The sequence below is a fragment of the Maniola jurtina genome, chromosome 17 (genome assembly GCF_905333055.1).
Source record: "Maniola jurtina chromosome 17, ilManJurt1.1, whole genome shotgun sequence".
NCBI classification, from domain to species: Eukaryota; Metazoa; Arthropoda; class Insecta; order Lepidoptera; family Nymphalidae; genus Maniola; species Maniola jurtina.
In genome coordinates, this window is record NC_060045.1 from 9,610,644 (window position 1) to 9,623,259 (window position 12,616).

General features: G+C 36.3%; 1 protein-coding gene across 2 annotated transcripts; it reads right to left on the reverse strand.

The window, feature by feature from the left end:
* Positions 1-3,352: 3,352 nt before the first annotated feature.
* LOC123873893 lies at positions 3,353-8,082 on the reverse strand. 2 transcript variants are annotated; one of them, XM_045918993.1, is made up of 4 exons: positions 7,970-8,082; positions 5,247-5,318; positions 3,619-3,725; positions 3,353-3,573 (listed from the first exon to the last, which is right to left on the reverse strand). In XM_045918993.1, exons 1-4 carry the CDS (start codon positions 8,031-8,033, stop codon positions 3,355-3,357), a joined length of 462 nt encoding a protein of 153 aa, XP_045774949.1. In that variant the 5' UTR covers positions 8,034-8,082; the 3' UTR covers positions 3,353-3,354. The 2 variants fall into 2 exon arrangements, with proteins under 2 accessions (XP_045774949.1, XP_045774948.1); XM_045918992.1 differs by having other exon boundaries at positions 3,353-3,725.
* Positions 8,083-12,616: the final 4,534 nt, after the last annotated feature.

The following is a 12,616-nucleotide window of genomic DNA, read 5'->3' on the forward strand; positions in this document are numbered from 1 at the left end:
CCGTTTAATTATAAATGATATACTTATCTAGAGGAGAACTAGGTATATATAGATTTCATATGCCTACCGCTGGAATTCGTAACTACTTTCGCTTGCATGTATTTATTGTTACTTAAATAACAATGGAAACGTAAAAGTTTACGGAACAAAGCGTACATAAATTCGTCACACGTGTAATAAAAAAGGAAAGTGGGAAAACAAATAGATGGTTTCCATTGTCAAAGCGTCATAAATCACGCGGTATTTTCCCGCGAAATTCACTTTGGCTTCACCGCTTCCTTCGTGCTAATTCAAGTTGTGTAGAAGCAATAAAAGTGTATAAAAACTACTTTGATTTTAATTTAGATTGTAACGATGGGACTAGCAAATTGGTCACCTTTAAAAGCCCCTTAAAAATTTCAGGATTAAAAAAAATTAACCATAAGTCTGGAAAGTGAGCCCTTATACAATTTTTTTTTATAATTATATAGGCATGCACTTGACTTCATTCTGCAGTAACTCATGATGCAGCCTAAGGTGGAACGCGTCTGCATAGAGGGTGCCTATTCACTTTTCACACTTCTTTTAAAAGTGCCAATATTGTTGCTGGAGGTAAAACCAGAAACCGGAATCCTAGCAGTGCATATTAGAAACATGGAAGTGAATCGATTCGTACGAGTCTGTGGAATTTCGACTATGTAGGGGTGCAGACTTTGCGATGTCGCGCAGTGCGATAGTAGGCGACTAGTTCAAATGGTTCTTTCTCAGAATATCCTATAGAATCCGATAGACAGGCAAGGCAACCTTGGCTTGGGTTTATTTTCTTGTATAAGATAAAATGAACCACCTCGTTTCAATCTATGGATCCACTGCTGGGCATAAGTCTCTCGTAGGAATTTCCAAACTCCACGGCTTAGTGCCGTTTTTAGGGTTCCGGTACCTTAAAAGGAAAAACGGAACCCTTACAGAATCACTTTGTTGTCTGTCTGTCTGTCTGTCTGTCGTGTTTGTTAAGAAAACATATACCTTACATAAGTATATAAGTATGCATTTTCTATTATGACTTATTTACTGTTTTAGTTGAGTCATTTTAAAGGGATGTAAAGTAATGCTATTTTGTTAGTGTGATACAACATAGTAGAGACAAGAGTAAGATATTATGTGCTTATCTGTTTTCCGTACAGTCTGTGTAGACTTTCATAATATCGAAAGAATTAGATATATTATGTGTATGGTAGGTAATTCAAGATTGCAAATAGACTACGCGGGATAGAAAAAAGGTTGCCAAGGTAAACTGAGCCTTCACCTTACGCAGGATCTTTTCAAATGTCGCAACTCTCACTTTCTAAAAACTTACTGGTGTTACTAGTTCAATTACCGTATTAAAAGCCAGTTCCTTGTTTACATTAAGTAGGTACATCCCGTATGTAAATGTATGTTATGCAATGTTTGTTTATTAAAAGTCCTGCAACACTTTAGTGCAGGACTTGAGTAATGAATATAAATGATCCCGGCTATACCTACTCACATGCTTAGTCGACGTAAGCCTGACTAGTTTAGTCTCTACCGCCTTACGTCGCGAGCTGAGTCCCTGTGAAAAAAACCGGCCAAGTGCGAGTTGGACTCGCGCACCGAGGGTTCTGTAGGATTATTTTCGACATTTTGCAGGACCCCAGATGGTATCGAAACTAGTCGGACTTATATCGACTAACCACGTGAGGAGATCATCTATGTTCATAATAGAGGTCACTCACTATATTTTAAACGCTAAATAAAATAGAACTTAAATTATTCAAATAGGCTAAGTAGAAGTGAAAATTAAATATTTATAACACCCTCGACAAGTGAAGGTTACAGTAACTAGAAAAGAGCTGATAACTTTCAAACGTCTGAACCGATTTTCTTGGATTATAGCTAAGAACACTCTCGATCAAGCCACTTTTCAAACAAAAAAAACTACATTAACATCGGTTCATTAGTTTAGGAGCTACGATGCCACAGACAGATACACAGATACACACGTCAAACTTATAACACCCCTCTTTTTGGGTCGGGGGTTAAAAATGTACAGGAAACAGAAAATCTTAAACCAGGTAAGTTCAGTTGCATTGACAGTTTGATTTATTGAGTGTAACTTTATCGGTCGGGCCTCAACTGAAAATCAGCTCTCTGTAATAGGTATTTTGCGAGTATGATACAGGGTGTGATGAGTATCTATTAAGATAGACCTGACCATGTAACCCAATCTGGTGTTACGTACCTATACATGTATGCTTACAGACAAACAGTAGGTTTTGAGTTAATTATTTATTAGTATTGTGATTTAATCACACTAATATTATTAAGGCGAACGTTTGTATGTGTGATTGTATGTTTGTTACTCCTTCACGCAATAATCACTGAACGGATTTGGCTGAAATTCAGAATGGAGATAGATAATATCCTGGATTAGCACATAGGCTACTTTTTATCCCGGAAAATCAAAGAGTTCCTACGGGATTTCGAAAAACCTAAATCCACGCGGATGAAGTCGCGGGTGTCAGCTAGTGTTTAATAACTCTTTGAAACATTTTAATAAGCGTTTGTTTTGAGACTACTAAGAAAATAAAATGGTTTTCTCTTTTGCTATCTTTTTTACGTAACTAGGTAGACATAGTTGCAAGAAACACCTAGCGTTTAAACAACTTAATAATGTCCCACTTCCCGGCCATTTATGAGATGGATCGGTGCTTATGCCCACCCTATTTCATTGCGAGCTTAGATTAATATTATCTCAGAATTTTCGCTATGAAAGTCCGCAATTTTCACGAAGTTTTCCTTCCTAAATAGGTATGTGAAAATGAATATATTTTATAGCTAAAAGTTCAGAACATGTGAATGTACTTGTCCATTCAAAACCGCATTCCGTTTTCTGCTTTTATGATAAAAGGGCTTTTTGATAAAAGCGCCGACTCATATTTTACGCGAAAGGCTAAGAATTTTACATAAAGACGGCTCCGAGAACTTCTTGACCTGATTGCAAAATACCTAAGGCTTCTTAAATCCATACTGATAATATTATAAAGGCGAAAGGGTAGACCTATATACAGACTTTCCTGTTTATTTCACAGACAGACAGTCTGTATGTTACGTTTTCACGGATCTCGATTTAGCAAAATTTGGCACAGAAAAAAAAGGAAAACTTTGTAAATTCAAGGAATTCCCGCAGGATTGTCAAAAACTTACATCCACGCGGATGAAGTCACGAGCATTAACTAGTTTAATATATAAATAAAGCTACTAATAAGCTTTATGGTAATTTGTAAGATTATATTTCAAAAACTTAAAAAAAATATTTTAATTAAAAATAGTTTTAACTAGTGATCTAAACCCAGTTTAGCTTTTCTTCGCTTTTGGATACTTAGTGCATTTCCTCATGCATATCATGCATATTCCTGTGGGCCCTTCAGTAGTAGTGGTTTTCATTGTTGTTGGGGCTGGTGTGGTAGTGGTAAATTTATGAGGCTTGCAGAAGTAGTACGGGTCAAAGTGGTATGGTACGACTTCGTAGTCGGCAAGGTACTCGTGGCCTTCGTGGTATTCATGGCCGTCGTGGTATTCGTGTCCATCGTAGTGTACGTGGTCTTCATAGCCTTCGCGATATTCGTGTCCTTCGTGGTGTCCGTGGTCTTCATAGCCCTCGTTGTACGGAATGTACGGTGAATGCTCTATAAATCGTCGTCGTCGGTGAATGAGGGATGATGAGTCTGAAACAAAAAACGTATAAGTAGATAATATTATTATAGTTCTAAAGGATATCACCTTGAATATCATGATCGACCCATCGCCAGCTCACTACTGAGAACGAGTTTCATTTCAGAAAGAGAAAAGTTTGGCCATAGTATACTACGCTGGCCAATTGCAGATTGGCAGACTTCACTTACTTTTGAAAACATTGCTTGCAGGTTTGCTCGCAATGTTTTACTTGTAAGTGAAGTTTTTGTTGTTATAAAGGAAGTTTGTTTTTGGAACAGTATTTAATACTATGCCTCCTATATACTATGCCTTTGAATTGCAAAATGTAACAATAATAATAATTGGTCTAGATAATAACTGATCTAAAGCGGCTACAAAATAATCATCCACAGCATCCACAAAACAACTCTATAGTGATGATAACGTCTGATAGCTAATGTCTTAGTCCGCGTGGATTTATGTTTTGAACTGTTTCATTTTCCGGGATAGAAAATAGCCTATATCCAGACCCAAGCAAAAGAATCACGTCATTTCTCTGTCACGACGTGATTGAAAGAAAAACCAATAAACCAACAAACTAACATAGTTTCGCATTTTAATATGGGTAGTGAAGATCACACTAATATTATAAAGGCGAAAGTTTGTATGTGTGTGTGTGTGTGTGTGTATGTTTGTTACTCCTTCACGCAAAAACTACTGGACGGATTTGGCTGAAATTTGGAATGAAGATAGATAATATCCTGGATTAGCACATAGGCTACTTTTTATCCCGGAAAATCAAAGAGTTCCCACGGGATTTCGAAAAACCTAAATCCACGCGGGCGAAGTCGCGGGTGTCAGCTAGTGTTTAATAACTCTTTGAAACATTTTAGCATCAGCTAGTAAGTAATAATTTTCAGTATTTGACCACCAAAATCTGAACAACTGGAGAACTCAATAAAACTTTTATAATAGGAGGACAGTGAGCGTGAAAAATTACACACATTAGATACCTACCCTTTATATTGTACGAAACGGATATGAGTTTCTTTGTTTATGAACCGCAGAATATCATGGTGCTTTATTTTTACGGCATTTTTATTGTAGGCACTTATATGGGTATTCACTAGAGATGCTCTATTTATGAAGAATCACTATACCTACAATGTCTATAACCTACTAGGTACCGACTTACCTACTAAAAAGATTTTTTCTTGTATAGATATTATGGTATCCTATATGGTAGTTTTAAAAAAAATATGCGATATGTTCGTTTAAGTATCGAAAAACGCGAAAGATACATTACAATTGGATAACAGCTGGGTGAAGGTCAACCTATCTTATATCTTGAACTATAAAGCATCGAGCAAAGAAGCGGGAACGTCAGCCACGCAGCAGTTCATCATCATCATCATCATCAGCCTGTGGACATCCACTGTTGGACATAGGCCTTCCCTAAAGAGCGCAAACCTACACACATACATACATACATAGACTGCTAAAATCATAACCCTTCCTTTTGGCTTTGCCGCAGTCGGGTAAAAATGACTTACCAACATCACGTCGTCTCCTCGGCGAACAATACAAAGGGCAGATTTTTATGCAGAATAATAATGGCTCGTCGTCTGAAAAGAGAAAATATAATAAAAACATTGTACAAGTCCCCAATAATTTAGAAAGAAAAGAAGGAAAGAAAAAAGTTTAATTTAAATTTATACAAGTGTAAATTAAAAATTTATAACACCCCCGACAAATGAAGGTTACAGTAACTAGAAAAGAGCTGATAACTTTCAAACGGCCGAACCGATTTTTTTGGATTATAGCTAAGAACACTCTCAATCAAGCCACCTTTCAAACAAAAAAAACTAAATTAAAATCGGTTCATTAGTTTAGGCGCTACGGTGCCACAGACAGATACACAGATACACAGACACACAGATACACAGATACACACGTCAAACTTATAACACCCCTCTTTTTGGGTCGGGGGTTAAAAATAAATATACCTAAGAGTTGGCTATCCCGGCGCTTCCTCCGCCTGTGCCTCAAGAGGCGCCGAAATGAACTACTTCCTAGTTCCTACTACCAAATATGAAATTTCTACTATAGCCTAGTGGTTAGAACGTCCGCCTCCTAATCGGAGGTCGGGGGTTCGATCCCGAGCACGCACCACTAACTTTTCAGTTACGTGCGTTTTAAGCAATTATATCACTTGCTTTAACGGTGAAGGAAAACATCGTGAGGAAACCTGCATGCCTGAGAGTTCTCCATGTTCTCAAAGGTGTGTGAAGTCTGCCAATCCGCATTGGGCCAGCGTGGCAGACTATGGCCTAAACCCTTCTCATTCTAAGAGGAGACCCGTACTCAGTAGTGGGGCGAAAATGGGTTGATCAGGTAAGCTTTAGATTAGACTAGACTATTGTTCGGCAAAGTGTGCAAATAACTATAATTTCGTTTACTTCAGAGCACCATGAATCATCATGGGCTTACTTAGTTAAACATAGCAATGAATAGTATATAATAATAAATAATTAGTAATCTGATCTAGTTTATGAGGCTCCAGAGAGTTTCAGGATGTCAAGTGGAATCATGTAACACTCGTCTTTGGTTCAAATAAAGAATTAAAAAAAAAGCATTTTTAATCTGTATACTCACTTTTCACCCACGTGCGAACCGACGCGAAAGAAACAGTCCATGACTGGCCCGAAACGAAACAAAATATGTAAGTAGATGGTTGTTACGCGCCATTCGACATAAGTTGTTCACGAGCTTTCGCGCCGCGATTCGCACGCGAATAGAAATCAGGCAACAGATTTAGTAAGTGTTTAAACTTTAGATACGATAGCGAAGATCTTTTAAGTGCCAATAAAGAGAAAGAAATATGTTAATGAAAGTCTGCAAAGACCATCTGGGGTCCTGCATTTTAACGACGGCGGATGAAAACTGAAATAAAACTCTAAGTATTTGAGCAAATAATAACCTTGAGAAGTTAATAAAGACGACTAGTAAAGATAAGCATAAGAAATCTTTTGGATCGTCAATTCTATAATCGCATTGATTTACTACCAGTTTGGAATGCTAATTCTATACTGGAAACCATGAAAGTGCAAAAACATGTTAAACGTTGTAAAAGTGGCAAATGCACGTCTCGGTTAGGCCTCGATCCTACTGCCAGAGGTCAAAAATTTAAAGAGTTCTTTTGTTGGTTAGAGGCTGGTATCAGGTACAGTATGCGACAAGTCGAGATGGCAAACGGGATGGGGACCCCCATACCCCGATTGCTATCTCAATCTGTCCATGTTCCATAAGGTTAATTCGCTATAATCCGTTAAAACAGACAAATATGTATGCAACTTGCAATATGCGATATGCACGATTCACCCCCTACTACTAAACATGCCGGAAAAGCTAGCCACTAAGAAAACAATAGGAGCATCTCCTGAGGATGCTCTTTCTGCAAAAATTATGACTTTTTCAACCTTTTCCTGTCCGTATGACGGATCTACGCGCAGCTAAGGTTACTTTACGGAACTCAGAACTTCATCAGTGGAACGGACACTTTATCCTTTTGAAATTTTTTGTACTCAGGTCACGTTAAAGAAATTCAGATGGGGATGTGACTGTTATATTGCTCTAGAAGATGAACTAGGATATGTCTTATACCCACACGTCGCGTCGTCAGCTTGAGAAATGATGTCAATTGAAATGATCTTGTTATGCCAATAAAACGGCCTGAAAAACGTGTTTATTCTTTCTTAACACTTCAGTGACACATTATTTTTTAAGTCTCGTTTTTTAGGTTTCTGTACCCTAGCACCTTTTTAGGGGTTTTAGGGTACCAACGGGATCTTATAATTAACCCTCCGCTGTCTGTCCTTCGTAATATAAGTAGGTACCTTAAGCATGTTTACCGTTTTAAAACAAAGTCAAAGTAAATATTAATTTATTCGATATGGACCATGACCGTTTTTGAACGAAAACAGTATTGTTCTAGAATTTAGAGATTGTTCTTTGAATAATTGAATATATTGAATAATTTAATCATTATTGTTATTCCTATAAAATTGTAACATTAAAATTTATTTTAGTGAAATTTTTATCATGAAGTTTACAACGATAGGATTAATACTTTGAATAAAAGATTTGACTTTGACTAACTATATTCTTCAACTCACAACTAAAGCTACGTGGGTGCCAAACGCACCCTGGTCTAAGAAGAAGCTCACAAGAAACTGAACATGACTCTTGAGAGTTAAGAGAAAAATATAAAGTTTACCTCCAAATAAGAAAAAAGCTTGAGTAAGCACAACACAGCTTAAAAATAAACTAGCACTTAACATTTTTTTTAAATAAATAAGTGAAGTTCTTTGCCTCACACTCCTTTCACTGGAAAATTGCAACAAGTTTTCTTGAATACTTCACTCGCACTTTATACACAGATACCTACTTCTCGACTTTTGGCTCTATCACGTATTTTGATTGCAATTGATATTATTACTCAATGATTTTCATTACAAACAATTTATTAGCTAGCATGAACGCTTTTGTGCAGTCGAATACTGAAAATCAGACAAAAAATCTTCAAAAAATAAAATAAATTAGTTATATTCATATTTTATTTTATCCTCGTTGAAGTTATAGACTCGCAAAAATATTACTGTAGAAAAAAGAAGAGTTCCTGTAACTTTATGGTTGTTATTAAATATCTATAGGCATTCTTCTGGCCTATATCATAATAACCAGATGATGCTCGCGACTTCGTCCATGTGGATTTAGGTTTTTCAAAAATCCCATCGAAACTCTTTGTTTTTCCGGGATAAAAAGTAGCCTATGTCAGTCTCCAGAAAGCATGCCAATTCTGTATTGCTTGTTTATCTGTCAAAATCGGTTAAACGGATGGTAAAATGCTAGCAGACAGACAGGCATGCCTTCGCATTTTTAATATTAAGTATACCTAATAATTGTATTATGTTACTTAAGAAACTATATAACAAAAGAGTGTGATTTAATATTTGTAAGAAATAGAAATGTTAAAAATACGGGTTGGATTGAGAAACTCCTCCTTTTTGGAGTTGGTTAAAAGTCTCAACAAAGTATTATATTATACCATTGCGACCGCATACGCAATAGCACCTGATGTTATTAAAATGCATAATTTATTCACTGACCACGAGTTTTACTGTTTAGTACAAAATTAAAGCAAAATATCTAGTCTTTACATAATCTTACTTAAACAAGATAAACCGCAATATTGCGTAAACTACTTGAGAAAAAATACGAAAACTAAACTTAATACAATATGGTAATTTATGAACAATTTACACAGGTTTGAGGTCGACCCTAATACAATTTTTGGGATGTGAAACCAGCTGCTGCCATCTGCGTTTTACCCTCAAAACAAAATTAGTGATATTTCGAGGAGCTTACTATATTACTTACTATGGACTAAGAGCCAGCGCGTGCCAGACCTTCGTTATTTTACAAAAGCTGTAAGTTTCTCTGCGTAAGTATTGCCCCCAACATAGGGAGGAACGATCAGTGACTATGAAGTTTGGATCAGGGTGGCTGGAGATAACAGGTAATAAAGGTGTAAGAAAATCTTACGTCAAAGTATAAAATCTAATTTTTTTATACTCTCTTCGGAATAGTATCAGAAAGTACGTCATGCATTGCCAGACTAGGCTCGCATATCCTACGCTCCGCCTCAGGAAAGTGGGAAGTCATTTGTGGGAATGAGTGTAATATTTTATAACAAAATTCCACTGTCAATTTTAGACTTGCCTTTACACAAGTTTAAAAAATCTATTAAAAGTATGCTCCTGAAAAAAGCTTATTATACTATCGAAGATTATGTAAAGGACAAAAAAGCTTGGATTTGACTCGCTCCAGCAATACACGGCGCTGCAATTGCTTGTGTAAAGTATGGCATATTATTGTAAATTGAATACTTGAAAAGAGCAACCGCCGAATTTCTTGCTGGTTCTTCTCGGTAGGAACGGTATTCCGAACCAGAGGTAGATTATTTTAATGATTCAAAAGCACTTGTAAAAGTTTAATTGAATAAAAATATTTTGAATTTTTGAATTTTTTCAATTTTAAACTCGTAGTGTACTGCCAACCAGCCAGACGGTTTTGTAATATATATTAAGTCTAGAGGTGTCTCCAGGCAAGACCTTACATATTTTATCCTACACAATATATGATCGTAGTAGGATGAAAACGTGTAGACGTACTCGTAGTATGTATGTAGGTATTATTCGAAGGCAATTTTCTACATTTTTCGAGGAATTCCCATCTCGATCGTATGCTACTCGTCCCGTCCGTCCTCGCGAGAAAAGCTCCATCTCCCAGACATTAAGCATTATTTTGATAAGGTCTTACAAGCACTTCAATCCTGGAACTATCTTCAACAGACTTAATTCAAGTTGAGCTCTTTCAGCGAATTAATGATTTCGTTTGAATGGTCGTTAAATATTGACTACTTCAGCTGGCTTCGATACGATTCAATTAGATAACTAGCTCATGCCCACGACTTCGTTCGCGTGGACTATACAAATTTTCAACCCCTATTTTAGGTAAAATAGGGGTTGGAAATTTGTATAGTCCATATAGGTCCTAAGGGGTTGAATCCAAAAAATCCTTCTTAGCGGATGGGTTGTATGACATAATAACAACTGCATGCCAAACAGTCAGAGTCCTCCAGTAGTTTGAGCTGTGCATTTATAGATCAGTCAGTCAGTTAGCCAGTCAATCAGTCAGTTAGTTACCTTATACGTTTAGATATTTAGATTGAAATATACCTAACTAGCCAGTACTAACTAGATTTAAAAAAAATTGGGAGAACATACTTAAATAACGCGTTTTTTTTTTTGTATTTTATGATAAGAGCTGCGAGCAATAACACTGAATTTAAATACTCATAAATCCCTTCAGTCTCGTGATTTTAACTCATTTAAAGTTTCTCGCTCAGGACAACAATTATACTAATTTTGTGACTTGAAATACATATCTATGCTTGAAAGCTACCATGAAAATAATTTTATTCCTAACTTGCTTTTGTTGTGATTATAAAGGACTTATTATACTAAAAGATCAAATAGAAACAAGGCATTTACCTGTTATGCATATAAATGAAAGATGCCCTAATTTTATTAAACCTTATTCAAAAAAAATTTATAACTTGCCCGCGACTTCGTCCGCGTTGGATGTCAGGCTCGGTTTCCACCTAAGCGGAGCGGAGAGGAGATTAAAATAATGGAGATGTTCAGTCGACCAATATGATTTTTAGGGTTCCGTACCTCAAAAGGAAAAACGGAACCCTTATAGGATCACTTTTTTGTCTGTCTGTCTGTCCGTCCGTCCGTCCGTCCATCCGTCCGTCCAAAAATGTTGAAAAAAATACCCGAGTACGGAACCCTCAGTGCGCGAGTCTGACTCGCTCTTGGCTGGTTTTTAAAAAAAGACGTAATAATTTTTTCGACTTCTGAACTTCCAAAGAATGTTTCTAAAACTAACCGCACTGCATCGCACCGCACCGGATCGCATCGCATCGCAGATCTGATCTGATCCGATCCGATCCGATCCCATCCCATTCCATTCTATTCACGCTTAGATTCCTAGTTTTGAGCGAATTTAAATAATTTCAAATACATATTTATTTTCTTTCCAATCTTCGGAACACGTGTAACAACGTTAAAGGAACAAAGAATACCAATTTATGAATTTCCTGTAAGACCAAAAAGAAAACATTAATTTACTTGCAAAATGTCAGACATGGTACAGGATTTATTTCGTTATTGAATTTTATCGTTATGATAATAGGTATATACTTAATTTATTACGAGTGAGTAAAGACATCTAAAATTTACATAGGCGCCTATTGGGTACACAAACTTTGGCTAATTGTTCCCAACTTTCATCCCTCGCTTTTAAGGAAAATTATTCTCAAACAAACAAGCGCGGTCCCATAAAGCAAAAAACGTGCCACGAGTTCACGGAGCGAATTTAGGTATTACACTTGGATTTCCTTTCTTTCCAATCTTCCAAACACGTGTTACAACGTTAAAGGAACGAAGAATACCTATTTATGAATTTCCTTTGAGACCATATTCCATTAATACAAAAAGATAACATTAATTTACTAGCAAAGTGTCAGATGTGGTACAGGATTTATTTCTAAGAAGAGTCTACGGAACGAGAATAAAACTTTTTTTTATTTGGTATGATAGTACGAGTATATACTTACCTAATTATTACGAGCAAAGACATCTATTTACACAGGCGCCTATTGGCTACACAAACTTTGGCTAATTGTTCCCAACTTTTATCCCTTGCTTTTAAGGAAAATTATTCTCAAACAAAAATGCGGTTCCATAAAGCAAAAAACGTGCCACGAGTTCAGCGAATTTAGATATTTCACTTGGATTTCCTTTCATTCCAATCTTCTGAACACGTGTAACAATGTTAAAGGAACCAGAAATACATACGTATTTATGAATTTCCTTTGAGACCATATTCCATTAATACAAATAGATACTTTACATTAATTTTACTAGCAAAGTCGTAAAACCACATGTCAGATGTGGTACAAAAATTTATTTCTAAGATTTATTTCTAAGAGTCTATGCTTCGAGAATGTGGCGTGTATGTATTCTGATGTTACATTTGTATGAAAAAGATGCGAATTCTTTTAAATTTAGTTTCTAACAGATTCAATCTTAGATTAAGATTGATATCCGCTACACCGCCGCCGCGTCGCCCATGAACATTTTTTTGTTGGTCCGCTCCTTGAATAACGCCATATTGTATTTTACAGCTTTTTTTTTAATTTTAATCAGAAACCTCCCTGATACTTGTATTTCAGAGTCCTTGAGTATAAGTTGTAATCTAGTGGAAAGTTGGTCCCACAGTTTGCAAAAATAAT

What these genes read in the sequence shown, in the direction of transcription:
- LOC123873893 (XM_045918992.1), bottom strand. Translation starts at nt 8,033, where the DNA reads ATGTTAAGTGCTAGTTTATTTTTAAGCTGTGTTGTGCTTACTCAAGCT. An exon ending in AGCTTTTTTCTTATTTGGAG is followed by an intron (nt 5,319 to 7,969) that starts GTAAACTTTATA and finishes TTCTCTTTTCAG; the next exon opens with ACGACGAGCCATTATTATTC. An exon ending in GAGGAGACGACGTGATGTTG is followed by an intron (nt 3,726 to 5,246) that starts GTAAGTCATTTT and finishes TTTTTGTTTCAG; the next exon opens with ACTCATCATCCCTCATTCAC.